General features: G+C 42.8%; 1 protein-coding gene across 2 annotated transcripts in view; it reads right to left on the bottom strand.

The window, feature by feature from the left end:
• SMC5 (structural maintenance of chromosomes 5) overlaps nucleotides 1–17,053 on the bottom strand; it is a 166,249-nt gene that overhangs the window by 107,428 nt on the left and 41,768 nt on the right. For both annotated transcript variants that reach the window (XM_056523070.1, XM_056523071.1), the window contains exons 10-12: nucleotides 14,136–14,290; nucleotides 9,542–9,655; nucleotides 1,977–2,071 (exon numbers count right to left, since the gene is read on the bottom strand). In XM_056523070.1, the coding sequence (XP_056379045.1) occupies nucleotides 1,977–2,071; nucleotides 9,542–9,655; nucleotides 14,136–14,290 (364 nt within the window). The remainder of the gene's footprint in view (nucleotides 1–1,976; nucleotides 2,072–9,541; nucleotides 9,656–14,135; nucleotides 14,291–17,053) is intronic.

Raw genomic sequence — 17,053 nt, 5'->3', positions numbered from 1 at the left:
ACTGATAAATCTTGTGTCCTGCCGCGATCCCCAGGCCGAGGGGGTAGCTGATGATCCGCACAGAACCACACACCAGTCAAACCCTGCATCTTGCGGACAACCTTAGCCTGGGGATTACACTTTGTATTTTTACATATTCCTTTGCTTTCACTGTGCTTTAATAGATTATCTTTGTTTACTGTTTCCATGACTACTGTGAGTCATGTGCACATCATGTTACATCATCATTGGGCGCATTTTCAGCCATATAAACCTGAGTTAGTACAATTTATGTTAGACTTATGTTAGAGGAAGGCTACCGCTGAAAGGCATTCTGTTTGATTTGAAGCATATGCAATAAAGCTCCTTCTTCCTGAATATACTTGGTGTGTGCTGGGACTTCATTGATACTGTTTCTGGACCTGATCCACCACTTGCACCACCCCCAACGAAAGTGCTGATCAACTTATGTACTAAACAGCTACAAGTCAGACAGCTCAGCTGTTATGGAAGATCTCTGCAGTATGGCTAATAACAATATATTAGCAAGTTGCTTTATTATACTTTCACTGGACAATCCTTTTAAGAATTGAAAGGAAGCCCAAGATGGAAACAAGCCAACAACAGGAGAATGTTTTTAAAACAGCAATTTTATGATGAAGGGGATGACTGGCAAATTGTCAGCTAAAAAAGAAAACTCTCAAAAATGTGTGGATGAAACGGGGGCCCAGACTACCCCTGAAATTCTGAAGGTGTTCGCAGAGTTCTATGCTGGGTTTTATTCCCCTGAAGAATGTACAGTGGGATATCTATTGGGGTGCTTAGATAAGGTGATTTTCCCAACACTCAGTCTGGAGGATAGGAAAGTCTTAAACAGGCCAATAACACTGGAAACATTTAAGGAGGCGGTGTTACAATGACTAATGAAAAGGGCCTGGGAAGGACAGTATTACATTGGGAGTGTATAAAGATTATGGGTAGGAGCCCCTCCTAAACCTTCTGCGGGTGTTTGACTATTGAGTGAAAACAGATGGAGAAACTGCCAGATTCCATGTATAAGACGGTGATTGTAGTACTGCCAAACACTGGAAAGCGCTTGTTTTTTGTTGTATTTAAAAATGGTAGCATTATTTTTCAAAGGCCCCATTAAAGGGTATCTATTGGCCAGTGTTTTCTCCTTCCTTTCTAAGAGTCCCTGCCTATCTACTCTTTATCATACTCCCCTGCAACTTCGGCCCACTTGGTTTCCCCTTCACCACTCCACAGAGCCCCTGACAGGCTTCATCTCTCCTATTCTTGCCGCTTTCCATCCCCTAGCTTCCTTCTCCTGCAGAGCATTTCCACCTAGTGTCTTCCTTACAGCCCTTTTAACAGTTACCCTTTCTACATACTGAGGGGAATTAATCAAGCTGTTTAGAACTTTTTTTTATCTAAAATTGTCTCACAAAAAGTCTCAGTCACTTCCCCGGTGACTTTTGCTATAGATCATATCTGAAAGTGAACTACCTTTTGCAGTGCTATAGACCAGTACTATGCAGTGGGCACTGATTCATTATCTGTGACTTTTCTCTGAAAGTCTCATAAAAGTCTAAAAAAAAAAAAAATGTCTTAGTGCTGTGATTTACACACAAACTCACACCATGTCACTTCAAAGCAGTCTAAATGGGTAGTATGGGCGTAGGAGCCTGTAAATTCATCAAGTAGCATATGACATTTGATGAATTTGGCGCCGGAAGTTCAAAAACAAGGAGACTTTTCATTACTAAAATAGGATAAAAAGAAGAATTGATGAATGCCCCTCACTGTCTCTACCTTTCAAAAGAGGATTGCAGCACCCTGCTGCCTCCCTCTTGCAACTGCAACGTTTTATTTCAACAGCTCTGCACACCACAGAGCCTTTACCCACCATGCCCCTCAAGAGACTTTAGGGAGGTGGAATAGCCCAGACTTCATAGCTATATGGAGCCCAGAAATTCCTAAAGGTGGCCATGACTTACTGTAATTCAGAGATTGGCTTTGGTGGGTTCTTATCCACAAAGGATTCCTGAGGTGAACAAACTGCATTGACTCTTAATCTCCGATTGTCACGGACCTAAGTGTTGTGAAACAAAAAGAAAAAAAATCTATGAAATTAAGAATTATTAAAATATTTTTTTATAAAATGAAGGTTACTTATGTGTATTGTCACAGTTACATCCCCTGCATAGCTATAGAGTTGCACTTGCACCAAACCCAAAGGGAGGCCTAAAAGCACAATTTGTATGGTTTTGTATTCCTGCTTGATCATCAGAGAATGTATCAAGATAGATCAAAGCTTGTACATGTTAGATGAAAACTGGGCTGGACTATTTGGGGTGTAAAATAAATGTAACCTTTTCATGACACTGCTCCCTGGCCGGCCAAAAGTTCCGTACATTTCTCTGCATTGACTTCTAATCAAAAAACTAATAGCACAAAAGGTGTGAGAACCACCCGAGAAAATGTGAAACCCCAAATAGAATGAATAATAAAATAGTATAAATGAAGTAGTCAGCTAAAAGACGTATGTTAAAAATATATTTTATTACAATATTAAAAAATGTCATACAGAATCAATTCATTGAGGATATAAATAAAAGGAGTAAAAAACAAGGTGGATACTGGGGTGAAAGGTCATGTGTCCTTCAGCTATTCATTTAAATTTTTTATAAAAAATATTTTTTATTCATTTATCATTATCATCATTATTATTATTTTTATTCTTTTGTATTATTATTTATTATCATTTTTTTTTATTTTTTTTTTATGTCTGTTGTACATCACCGTGTCCTTTTCTTCTACTTTTCTTCTTGTCTCTTCTCCATGATGCTTGCACCAATATACAACATTATCCCTTATTTCGTGCACATATGTATTTTATATTGATTTGCCATATTCCTCCATGTATTTTTTCCTACTTTCCACACACATACTTTAATTTGTCCCCGCTATATTTATTCAACAATATAAATACACTCTTTTTTTGTTGTTTCTCCTATCACCCATCAATTGCCCTGCTCACCTCACTCCATTTGTTTTTCATTAGATGTTCTGTCTCCCCTTATTACCAGTTGTCCAGAGTACACAATATACTATATATTTCCAACAGCGTCGGCCATGTTTGGGTAGACACATCTGGCTTGACCTCTAGTGTTTGGAGTCCGCGCACATGCGCAATGGCGCATAACACAGCCATTTTTTCATAGCCCTAAACCCTGAGCTACAGAATAAGCTTATCTCGCGAAACCCCACGCCTGGGATCGCAAAACATGTGACTCCCGACGTCCACCGTCACTTCCGGACTATACTCTGCCCGTTCCCATGGACAGGTGCGTCCTCTGCTCCTTATTGGCACACGGCATTTCACTGCTACAGGTTATAGATAAAGTCCTAAAGAAAGACCACACTATGCCTGGGCCCCAAAAGACGTTTGTCTGTGATTGCATCAAGTACATATTGGAACACAATTATTTTGTGTTTGAAGACCAAGTGTTCCTACAGACCCAAGGGACCGCTATGGGGACCCGCTTTGCCCCTGCCTTCGCTAGCCTGTATATGGGCGAATATGAATGTGAATATATCTTTGGTGCCAACAACAAGTGGCGTAACAATATCAAGCTGTTCAAACGCTATATAGACTATCTTCTATTCGTATGGGATGATACAGAAGAAGAATTCCATAAATTCACAGAGTATCTCAATGACAACACATACAATATTTCTCTGAGTGGGAAATGTAATTCCTCTACCATGGAATATCTAGACCTTGTACTGTCCAATGATGGTGATAAGGTTATCACAAAGACATTTTTTTTAAAAAGTGCATGGCAACAGTCTACTGTTAATAGCTGCCATTTTAAAAAATGGAAATTTAACCTGCCTTACGGTCAGTTCTTCCGTTTAAGGCGCAATTGCACGCAAACTAGTGACTATATTCTTCAGAGCAAGACCGTCTCAGAAAGATTGAAAACTAAAGGCTATCCTAGTAATATCATCAAAGCAGCATACAAGCGTGCTCTCATTGGTCCACCTAAACGTGAACTGACCGCTACCACCAATCACCCTGAAGCCCAAAAGTCTCCAGTAAATCCGGAGAAGTTCAAACACAACTTTATCACTACGTATTCTGCCTCACATTTTAATATAAGACAAATACTGGCAAGACACTGGAATATTTTAAAGCAAGATCCCATATTGGGAGAACACATTCCAGATAGACCTGCTATTACATTCAGGCGTGCAGGTACCTTAAAGAATGTTTTGGCACCCAGTCGTTTAAGAAGCCGTGATCTCCTTCCTGTTCTGACTAAGAACAACCCGGGGGTGTATAAATGCAGAAGCAAAGCATGCAAATGTTGTAGCAATATCATTGAAGGCGCTACTAAATCTTACCAGCAATGTGACCAAATAATCTTTTACCCTGAAAAGCAGAGTGGACTGCTCCACACCTTACGTCATATATCTACTTGAATGTCCCTGCCACTTACAATACGTTGGTAGAGCGATGCAACAGTTACGCTGCCGGATGAATAAACACCGCTTTAACGTTCAACGTGGATTTCTGAATCATAGTGTATCCAAACATGTTTTCTCTTTAAAAGTCATTGAGCATATCCCTGCCAACACACACGATAGATTTGACAGATTACAGAAAAGAGAATCCTATTGGATTTACAGATTTACTAGTTTACACCCATTAGGCCTTAATGAAGCCATCGATATCATCCGGTGAATTCACCACACACCCTTACCAAAGCCCAATTGCCCTGCTCACTGCCATTTCCTTGGGGTGCAGCTTGTGACGAATCCATACCTTGGGGTTTATGAATATGTACATTTATTCTCAGGGTGTTATTACTAGAGTTTTAGCCACTTCTCATCTCAATACACTAAATTTTGTGCTAATTAATGTGTTATTTATTATGGCTGCTAAAGGAGTATCAGTACTAGCCGCTTATTATTGTTTTAAGTATCTGTATCTATTTTTCTATTTACCCAATCACACAACTTCAACTTTTATGAAGTTCTTCACCCACTATATAAGGGTAATTTGTTACCATTTTTAGCTATAGCCTTTATTATATACTTATTAGATGTTTGCATCTTATCCCTGTTAATTCAATTCCACATTCACTTACCAGTCATGCAGTTTATTTTATCTTCATACATGCATCTCAATGCAGTTTATTATATTTTATATTTTATCTGTATGTGTGCACCCCAATTTTTTTTTAATTTTTTATTTTATTTTGTATCTCAGCCCAGCCCTTCCCCCATGCTCATTTTGTACTGTGCCGGATTGGCTAGCTGCGGGGATTCGCTTCGCCTACACATGTGTTTGGCTGCGGCGGTTCCCGAGGCGCACGCGCATTGTGTTTTACTCCTCGGACTCAGTCCGACTCCAGTGCGCGTGCGCTCGGGCGCCGTGTGTCTCTCTCTCTGCATGTTGCGAGCGAGCGCATGCGCTGTCTTCCCTCCGGCCGTCATCATCAGTATCATCAGGAGTTGGCGCAGGCGCTGCTAGCTCGGAGATGCACGCTCTCCTGTGGCGTTGAGTTAGTTTCATATGCGCTCCAGGTATTTCCATTCTGTACATGAGATTGTCTTTTAATGTATATGTACTTCATTATGTTGTTTTTTCAATACATTTATGTCACTATGTTAATTCTGCTCATGGAGGCCACGCCTATTGGGTGGAGCTTCATTTTGGCGCCAAAAAATGGTTTTATTTAAGGGCACCAGTTTGTCTGATATGTTATGATGCCTATTTGCCTGACGAAGGGGATACCGAGCCCCGAAACGCGTTGCACCCTGGCCTAATAAAATATCTTATACATCCATCATCATCTCCTGATTGAATTTGTGGACTGCGCTGTGGAACCGGGTATTTTTTCCTATTTATACATTCTGCTCTGAATCGGCCTGCTCATCGATGGATCCGATACCGGGAGGCTGCACCACTATTCTTATGCGCTTGTGTGGTTGTGTCAATTACACAACCGTACCAGGTGAGAGGACCACTAAAACAGCTGTGATTCCTGCACTCACCTATCTTCACATTGTCTATGACATACTGTCCTATGAGGAGCTCTGCTTTTTGTTGTTTTTAGATTTATGAATTACTATATATACTAAGACCATCCCAGTCCCCTCTACTCCTAGACAAAACCGCTAAAGGCGAAACACATCGGAGTTGTGGAGGTGGGCTGGGGTGAGTCCTGTGTCCTATGTCTAAGCCAGTTTTTTCCAATTAACTTATATTATCTGCTGCTAGTCTATAACTTCATTGCTGCTAAATCTGCACTGGTCACTTTATCTCATTGTGGCTGCTATATTAACTGCCTATTGTGCTCCCCTTCCCTTGGCATTTTTTGCACTTATTGTTATATATAGATATTTTTATTCACTATTATCACATTTTGCTTGGTTTGCACTACCAGCACTATTTACTCTCACGTATTCATTTTCACAGAGCGTGTGTGTAATGGGTTATTTACCTGCATAGCACCCCTATATCCTTTCACACGCCATTCCCCCCCCCCCACCCCCTTGCACCACACTCTCCAGTTGCACCTCATTATACACACACACACATTTTTTTTTTCCAGCCAGGTACACAGGACCTTTCACCCCAGTATCCACCTTGTTTTTTACTCCTCTTATTTATATCCTCAATGAACTGATTCTGTATGAAATTTTTTAATATTGTAATAAAATATATTTTTAACATACGTATTTTAGCTGACTACTTCATTTATAATATTTTATTATTCATTCTATTTGGGGTTTCACATTTTCTCGGGTGTGGTTCTCACACCTTTAGGTGCTATTAGTAAATTGTTGTATTGGGTGAACCCTTTGTATTCTATATATTTATAGATACTCTTGAGCCTATATATAGGAAAGTCTTCTTCGGTGTATATTTCTATGCAAAGAAGCGGTCAGAGCTCTCGGCTGGTCAGGTAGCAGGTCGTAACGCTACCTGCTTCGCAGGCTAATACTTCATGACTGCTGCATGTCTCTGGAGTGAGACCTGGTGAAATCAACAATTTTGATTGACAAGTCAAAAATAATTTTTAATGACAGTAACGCTTAAAGGAGTAGTCCGGCGTGCACTTTTCTCATTTTATCCCGTCCGGGCTGCAAACAAAAAAAAGAAAAACTCTCTCTTACCTGCCAACAAGCCCCCGGAGCTCCGGTACACTCCGGTTCAGGTGTTCGGTTGCCGAGCTGTTTGCTTCTTACTTCCTGTTAGCCCGGCACGTCACACGGAGCTTCAGCCTATCACCAGCCGAAGCGGGACATCGCTGTGGCCGGTGATAGGCTGAAGCCTGTACCGGAGTGTACCGGAGCTCTGGGGGCTCGTTGGCAGGTAAAAGAAAGTTTGTTTTCATTTATTTTGCAGCCCGGACGGGATAAAATGAGAAAAGTGCGCGCCGGACTACTCCTTTAAGTTCTCATATGGGACTATTATAAGCAATCATTGACTTGCTTATACTGATATTGCATAGCATTGATTAGTTTAATTGGTGTCTGAGGCAGACTCTCTTAGCAGAGCCAACATGGCCAGCATAGAGGCCTTCAGAATGCCTCCATCAGCCATATTAACGAGTTAATATACTCAAAATGACCCTAATGCCTCGTTTGTTATATTTACTGCAGACTATCCCTCTTCATATCCCATCTTTGTTCTGGCAGCAGTTGCAAACATGTTTCGGTTCCTTCGCGTGGGCCTCTGCCCGCCCTCGGCTTAACCGACTCACCCTGACCCGTCCTAAGTTGTTGGGGGGGTGGGCCTCCCTGATGGTCGCTTGTACTACTTAGCCTGCGCCCATGCACGCATGCTTTATTTGTTCCACAACAGCGACTTCAAACTTTGGGTTCGACTGGCCCAAGACATTTGCCCTAAAGCGCTCTCCACCCTGCCGTGGACCTGGTCTCCAGCGTCCCAGAGCAGTGTTCCTACCTCCTTTATTACACGCCACACCTTGGCGACCTTGTACCGCGCGGGTTCGGGAGCTTGTCTCATTGATTGGGGGGGTCCCCTCCTCCCTATCTCAGACAATCCACAATTTCCACCTGGGTCCACCCTTGTAGGCACTTTCTTCGAGGCGTTCAGGTCTAATACCATCCACTTTCATCATGTCGTAGATGGAGGTGGGCTCAAGCCCCTGGATGCCTTACTGGTGGAGCGCCCATTATCTCGACGAGCTCCCTTTACCTACCTCCAGCTACGGCATTTTTACTCTAGCCTCCCGGGACGGTCCTTCCTACACCGCAGCCTGTCTACGTTTGAGTGCATGTGCCTACCTCCTCGTACCCTCGTCACTCCATTTCTGCCATTTAAGGCCTACTGTTGGCTTTCAGATCAGAAACCCTTCCGTCATTCTGTCGTGCTTGGGAATCCGAATTAGGCAAGACATTCACACCTGATCAGTGGTCTCGCTGCTTTTTTCTCACTCATAAAGCTGTTATAGCCACGAAAGCAAAGGAGACTAGTTATAAAATTCTCTCTCTATGGTATCGGGTGCTGACCTCTCTGCACCGCTGGTATCCCTCTGTTCAGAGCTCATGTTGGCGTTGCGGTGGTGACGAGGGTTCGATGACGCACATATGGTGGGGTTGCCCCAAACTTCTGCCCTTTTGGAGGGCGATATTACAAGTTGTCCGAGAGGTGACAGGGGTCCAGGTCCCCCATAATCCAGAGGCCGTCCTCCTTTTTATGTTCCCAATGGCGCAGGCGTAATATATGAGATCCCTCACAAGACAACTCCTTTAGGCTGCAAAAACCGTGATTCCCAGATGCTGGAAAAATCCCGATCTTCCCACTCTTGAGGAATGGTTCACTGAAGTAACCCACATTCAACACATGGAGAAGCTTTTAGTGATCCACCCCGAGGATGCGGATAGGTATGCTGCAACTTGTCTGCCTTGGTCATCTTTTTGTTCTTCCTCCAGGTATAGGCTCCTTAGCTAGATTTGGTACTCATGGATCTACTTGGTCTTCCCTGGTGCCCTTGGGGGTCTATGGTCGATTGGTCCCCACCCTGGCTGGGCTCTTTTGTTATGTGTGTCTTTATTTAGTTCCCCTAATGTCTATCTTGTTTGCTGTTCTCTTTGTCCCTTTCGCTCCTGTTGTGTTTTCTTTCTTGGTCTTTTTTCCACTCCTTTTTGTCTGATGTGCTGCCTTAGCTTTGTATTCTGTGGTCTTATACTTTCCCCCGTCCGCCCAGTGCCTGGGCAGCTCTAGCTCTTTTACTTGCTTGCTCCCTCACTTTACTATTTCCACTATTCTGCCCTGGCGTCTGGGCGGTTTATTCCCCGCCTTTTAGTTTGTGATATATTGTTGCCTTAACATATTTGTTCTATTGTTCACTTATACTGTTTACTGTATTCCTTATTTCGGCCCACCAGGCCGTCGTTACATTATATTGTGTACATGCTTAAGTCATTGTCATTTTTCGCTTTGCTCAATAAAAGTATTTTTGAATTTGAAATTGTATTTTTTATCAATAGTTTGCATATTCTTAACAGTGCTTCTTACCTCTTTCAAAAACATGTCCATATCCTCTTGGCTTTCAAACACAAATGCTCTCATATCATTCATAGAAATGTGATTTTCCACATATTTAGCATGCTGGTGGTTTTTTACATTAATCTGTGCAAAATGAACAAATGTACTGTTGAACAATTCCGAATAAACAGTAAGACCTTGAACTTCTAGAGACTATCAATACACAATTTTTTTTTACATGCACCTGGGTTTGGCAGCTTTTTGTAATTATTTCAATACCAAAGCAACTTGTTTAACCCCTTAAGGACACAGCCAATTTTATTTTTGCGTTTTAGTTTTTCCCTCGTCGCCTTCTAAAATTCATATCTCTTTTAGATTTCCATTCCCAAACCCATATGAGGGCTTGTTTTTTGTGTGACCAGTTGTACTTTGTATTGACACCACTCATTTTACCCTAAAATGTATGGTAAACACCCAAAAAAAATTTAGTGTGTAAGGAAATTTAAACGAAAATCACATTTTGCTAATTTGGGGGGGGGGGGGGGGGGGGGGCGGGCTTCTTTCGTTTTGGCACTGTACATTTTGCAATAAAAATTAGATGTTTTCTTTATTCTCTGGGTCAATACGATTAAAATGATACCCATGGTTACATACTTTTCTATTATTGCACTGCTGTTAAAAAATCGCAAACTTTTTTTTTTTTTTACAAAGTTAGTTTGATTAAAACAGCCCTATTTTGACCACCTCTACCTTTCTTATTATTCCATATTCAGGGATGTTTGGGGGCTCATCTTTTGCGCCATGATCTGTAGTTTGTTTTGGTACTACATTTGCATATATGTGATTTTTTGATCGTTTTTTATTAAAAAAAAAAAAAAAAGTGCAGTTTGATGTGACAAAAAAGCTGAAAATTTTGACTTTTTTTTTACGTTAACACCGTTTGCCGTACGGGATCATTAACATTATATATTTATAGTTCGGACATTTACGCACGCGGTGATACCAAATATGTTTATTATTTATCGTTTTTTTACGCTTTCTTGTATTAATATGGGGAAAAGGGGTGATTTAAAACTTTATTGGGGGAGGGGCTTTTTCACATTTTTTTTCCATTTATTTTACACTATTTTAGTCCCCATAGGGGACTACTTATAGCAATCAGATTGCTAATACTGTTCAGTGCTATGCATAGGGCATAGCACTAATCAGTATTATCAGTGATCATCTGCACTGGTCTGCTGAAAGGCAGATCAGTGCAGAAGACCCTGGGAGACGGACAGAGGCAGGTGAGGGGACCTCCGTCTGCCATCTTGGCTTCTCTCATCCGGGCGATCAGATCAGCCATTATAAATGCTGCACTGCCGCAGATGCTGTGATCTGTATTGATCACGGCATCTAAGGGGTTAATGGCAGACATCAGCACGATTGCTGATGTCCGCCATTACCGGCGGGTCTGCGGCTGCTGAAAGCCACCGGAAGCCGCCGGGAATGAAGCGAGCACATCTCCTGCGCTCTCATCACAGCTGTGCCGTAAATGTACGGCGCTGTGCGCTAAGTGACTCCATGCAGCGCCATACATTTACAGCGCATGTCCTTAAGGGATTAATGCAGGAGTACAGTCAGATGGACTAATACTGAGGAGAAAGCACCTACATCTAGTACACTACTCAAAAAAATAAAGGGCACACTTAAACAACACAATGTAACTCTAAGTCAATCACACTTCTGTGAAATGACACTGTCCACTCAGGAAGCAACACTGATTGACAATCAATTTCACATGCTGTTGTGCAAATGGAACAGGCAGAAGGTGGAAATTATAGGCAATTAGCAAGACACCCCCAATAAAGAAGGGGTTCTGCAAGTGGTGACCACAGACCACTTCTCAGTTCCTATGCTTCCTGGCTGATGTTTTGGTCACCTTTGAATGCTGGCGGTGCTTTCACTCTAGTGGTAGCATAAGACAGAGTCTACAACCCACATGAGTGGCTCAGGTAGTGCAGCTCATCCGGGATGGCACATCAATGCGAGCTGTGGCAAGAAGGTTTGCTGTGTCTGTCAGCGTAGTGTCCAGAGCATGGAGGCGCTACCAGAAGACAGGCCAGTACATCAGGAGACGTGGAGGAGGCCGTAGGAGGGCAACAAGCCAGCAGTAGGACCGCTACCTCCGCCTTTGTGCAAGGAGGAGCAGGAGGAGCACTGCCAGAGCCCTGCAAAATGGCTTCCAGCAGGCCACAAATGTGCATGTTTTCACTGAAATGGTCAAACAGACTCAATGAGGGCCGGACGTCCACAGGTGGGGGTTGTGCTTACAGCCCAACACTGTGCAGGATGTTTGGCATTTGCCAGAGAACACCAAGATTGGCAAATTCACCACTGGCGCCTTGTGCTCTTCCCAGATGAAAGCAAGTTCACACTGAGCATGTTACAGAGTCTGGAGAGGCTGTGGAGAACATTCTGCTGCCGGCAACATCGTCCAGCATGACCGGTTTGGCGGTGGGCCAGTAATGGTGTGGGGTGGCATTTCTTTGGGGGGTTGAACAGCCCTCCATGTGCTTGCCAGAGGTAGCCTGACTGCCATTAGGTACCAAGATGAGATCCTCAGACCCCTTGTGAGACCATATGGTGAGACCATATGCTGGTGCAGTTGGCCCTGGATTCCTCCTAATGCAAGACAATGCTAGACCTCATGTGGCTGGAGTGTGTCAGCAGTTGGCATTGATGCTATGGACTGGCCCGCCCATTCCCCAGACCTGAATCCAATTGAGCCCATCTGGGACATGATGTCTCGCTCCATCCACCAATGCCACGTTGCACCACAGACTGTCCAGGAGTTGGCAGATGCTTTAGTCCAGGTCTGGGAGGACATCCATCAGGAGACCGCCACCTCATCAGGAGCATTCCCAGGCATTGTAGGGAGGTCATACGGGCACGTGGGGGCCACACACACTACTGAGCCTCATTTTGACTTGTTTTAAGGACATTACATCAAAGTTGGATCAGCCTGTAGTGTGGTTTTCCACTTTGATTTTGAGTGTGACTCCATACCCAGACCTCCATGGGTTGATAAATTTGATTTCCATTGATAATTTTTGTGTGATTTTGTAGTCAGCACATTCAACTACGTAAAGACGAAAGTATTTCATACGATTAGTTCATTAATTCAGATCTAGGATGCGTTATCTAAGCGTTGCCTTTATTTTTTTGAGCAGTGTATAAGGGTTGTTCAGGATTTTTAGTTGACCGCTTCTCCTCGCCATATGTCAAAAATGTACAGTCCATAGGGAGGGTAATCAACCAAGGTTCTCTTGTTTATCCACAGTACCTGAGAGTGGTTGGTTTTGTATCTTAGCTCATTCACGTAATAAGGCTTAAAGGACAACTGTAGTGGTACAGTTTTCTATATGCCCGTGCCTGGGCCTCAAAAACAAACAAAATAAACTCATACATACCTTCCTACGAGCCCCCGTTGGTCTGGCACAGGCCTCACGGTCCGGCAGTGCTGACGTCATTCCACTTCCTGGGGACGGGGACGCCGCAGAGCCGTCGGCGTATCACCTACCGCAGCGATATCCTGCCCCGGCTGGTGATAGGCTGAGCCAACTGTCATGTAAGGAACTCTGGCCGGCTTCTTACATGACAGTGAGCTCAGCCTATCACCAGCCGGTGCGGGACATAGCTACAGACGGTGATACGCCGACGGCTCTGCGGCGTCCCTGTCCCCATGAAGTGGAATGACGTCAGCACTGCCGGACCGAGGCCTGTGCCGGACCAACGGGGGCTCGTAGCAAGGTATGTATGAGTTTATTTAGTTTATTTTTGAGGCCCGAGCACGGGCATATAGAAAACTGTACCACTACAGTTGTCCTTTAAGCTGCAGAAATAGACACAGCCAAGTTTATAGTTACCAGGCACAGCCTCGCTGTAGCACAAGTGTAAGGTACTACAGTGTTGTCTTTTTAAAGTGAACAGGGCAGCCCAGCTAATATTAATGACCTATACAGAAGCAAGGCTATCAATTTTTACAGACTGGATAACCCCGTTAAAGAGGTTTGATGGCTTTTTCACAAGTTAGGTTGCTGTGGTATCCAGATGTATAGGCCCAAGAGCCTCAGCTCCGTACATTGTAAAGTACAGTTAAGCAAAGTAATTTTACATTGTAAAAATGCTGGCACGGGTTTACTGCAGTGCAGGTCCCATTCCCTTTAAACACTGACAGTGCCAACTATATTGCTCTGTGCTGGCTACTGATGGCAGCTTTCAGTTGATCAAAGAAGTCAGCAGCAGACCAGAAATATAGAGGACTTGGCTCCTGAGCACTATCCATACCTTCTTAAATGTGCTATTACATGCATGTATGTTGTGAATTGTAAAGGGTTAAAGCTAGTATAGACATGAGGTAACAATCAGCTGAAATGGTGGATTTGGACCATTCTGTCAGATCATAGTTTTAAAACTATAAAGGAAAAATTGATCATCATTGCCAACAACAAGACTACTGTGTCAAAACAGTGATTTGTCTGCAGTTGATTTTTTTTTCCCAACAGTCATCAAGTTGAACATTTGTTACATGACAAACTGTAAGATAATACTGGAGACATGTAGGTAACATTACAATACTTACTTCAAGCATAATGGGCAAACACACGCGATCCTTAAACCTTTCCCTATTTTCTCTGAGCCACACAAGAGCATTATAAGTATCAGAAAATCTCTTCTGCAATTTTTCTTCTTTCAGATTTAACAGATTATCAAACTGTCTTATCCGATTGGATTGATCTATAGGAAAAAAAGGTTAACAGTGTCAATTCACACATACATTAGTAATAGTCTAAGTAAAAGTTACCATTGGGTTGTGGCAGGGTCAACTCCCTAGGAGACACGTGATGTCCTTTTTACAGCATTGCTGCTAGTACATGAAGCACCATGCCGTTAATGTATGTTATTCAGTGCACTAAGTCTAAGAAGCAAGTTCAAGAGCTCCGCTCGCTTAATAGACTGTGACGACTGCTTAAAATGGGTAATCCGCCCCAAGACATCTTATCCCCTATCCAAAGGATAGGGGGATAAGATGTCTGATCACAGGGGTCCCACCGCTGGGAACCCCCGCGAACTCTCCTGCAGCAACCAGTCATCTGGTGCACGGAGCGCCAATGACCAACATAAGTGATCTTGCTGTTGTCGACAATTAACCTTTTAAATCATATGTCGCATGTCCTCTAGGGGTTAAAAGGCAAGGAGGAAAAAACCAAATTGAAAAAGTTAAACTTATCTGTGTCCTCAAGGCCAAACCTTCTATGCCATTGGAGGTTAAAACAAATTAATGAGAAGGCTGACTAAACACTTCAATTTTAACCCCTTACCGCAAAACACTGTTTATAAACGGCGCTGCGGCACGGCAAGGTTATGAAGCGAGCTCAGGAGCTGAGCTCGCATCATACTCGCACAGTCCCAGCTGCTATCAGCAGCCAGGACCCGTGGCTAATGCCAGACATCGTCGTTCAGGCAGATGTCCGGCATTAACTCTTTAGACGCGGCGATCAAGGTTGATCGCTGCGTCTAAAGTGAAAGTGCAAGCTTCCCGGCAGCTCAGTCGGGCTGATCGGGACCATAGTGGTGAAATTGTGATATCTCGATCAGCTAGGACGCATCAGGAGGGTGCCTTACCTGCCTCCTGAGCGTCCGATCGGCGATTGATTGCTCCAAGCATGAATTCCACTGCAACGGCATTGATCAGTGTATTGAATCAATGTACTGCATGTTATAGTCCCCTATGGGAGCTATAACATTGCAAAAAAAAAAAAAAAAGTTAATAAAGATGATTTAACCCCTTTCCTAATAAAAAGTCTGAATCAACCCCCTTTACCAACAAAAAACTGTGTAAATAAAAGTTAAAACAAAGACATGTGGTATCGCCGCATGCGTAAATGTCCGAACTATAAAAATATATAATTAATTAAACCGCACGGTCAATGGTGTAGGCGCAAAAAAATGCCAAAGTCCAAAATAGCATGTTTTTGGTCACTTTTTATACCATGAAAAATGAATAAAAAGCGATCAAAATGTCCGATCAAAACAAAAATGATACAGATAAAAATCAGCCCTCACACTGCCCCGTATGCAGAAAAATATAAACAGTATAGGGGTCAGAAGATAACAATTTTAAACATATTAATTTTCGTGCCTGCAGTTCGGATTTTTTCCAGAAGTAAAACAAAATCAAACCTATATAAAGTAGGGTAGGATTTTAATCGTATGGACCTACAGAATAAAGATAGTAATTTTTACGGAAAAATGTACTGTGTAGAAACGGAAGCCCCCAAAATTACAAAATGTCATTTTTTCTTCAATTTTGTTGCACAATAATATTTTTTGGGGGTTTCGCCGTAGATTTTTGGGTAAAATGACTGAGGTCATTACAAAGTAGAATTGGTGGCACAAAAAATAAGCCATCATATGGATTTTTAGGTGCAAAATTGAAAGGGTTATGGTTTTTAAAAGGTAAGGAGGAAAAAACGAAAGTGCAAAACCTGAAAAATCGCTTGGCCCTTAAGGGGTTAATAATTCGCTGAGCAGCAGTATGACACATTGAGCCTGGGAAGCACCCGGATGCCCCACAGTCACGCTGCAGCTTAGAAAGACAATCGAACTGGGGACAGAAGCAGAGCAAAGGAGGCAACATGGCAGTGCTGAAGGTGGAGTAAAGGTTCATTTTATTTATTTTTTGTCCACACAATGGGTATAGTTTAAAAATAAATTAATTTAACACACAACTCTCCCGTTGGAAAACCCATTTAACCCTTTAAGGCCAAATTTCGTTTTGAACTTTAGTTTTTTCCTCCTCACCTTCTTAAAGGGGTACTCCTTTAATTTTTTTTTTTTTTGGTGAATTTGGTGTTTAGTCGTTTTGTAGTTTGTTTACCTTTGTCGCGATTTGTTTGTGCCTCTTTTTTCATCTGTTGTCTTTGTTTCGTGTATGCTTCTTTTTCTTACCTTCTTCCCGTTCCGTGTTTTCCTAAAACTATGTTTCCCATCATGTCTTTGCGGCTGCAGTCGTCATTTACTGGGCGTTATTTATTTATTTATTTTTGCTGTACCAGTTTCTTGTAGAATCCGCCCTTGTTTTGCCCTCCTAATGTACTTCGTCCGCCCATTGTTTGTCTCTTTCTCCTTGTTGTTACGCCCCTTTTCCTCATTGGTCCATTTTTGTCTGATGACTGGTCATGTGTCTTTGCTGTGGTCATGTGATTATATCCTGTGACCGCTGCATAGTCTTTTCAATTGCTTCCTGGTTGTTGCAAACAATAACCAAAACTAGGGATCGACCGATTATCGGCACGGCCGATATTATCGGCCGATATCCACGTTTTTTTCCGTTATCGGTATCAGCTGCTAACCTGCCGATAATGCGCAAAACAAGGCGTGGGCCTGAAGTTCAGGGCTGGGACTGAAGTCCCGCGATTCATGCGCACGCCTTGCTTTGCCGTGCGGAGCAATTGCCTGACAGCTGACAGCATGGTGGAGAGGGAGCTGTCAGCTGTC

The sequence above is a fragment of the Hyla sarda genome, chromosome 1, assembly GCF_029499605.1.
Source record: "Hyla sarda isolate aHylSar1 chromosome 1, aHylSar1.hap1, whole genome shotgun sequence".
NCBI lineage: Eukaryota > Metazoa > Chordata > Amphibia > Anura > Hylidae > Hyla > Hyla sarda.
The sequence above is the reverse complement of the archived record's forward strand: the minus strand, read 5'-3'. Positions and strand labels throughout refer to the sequence as shown.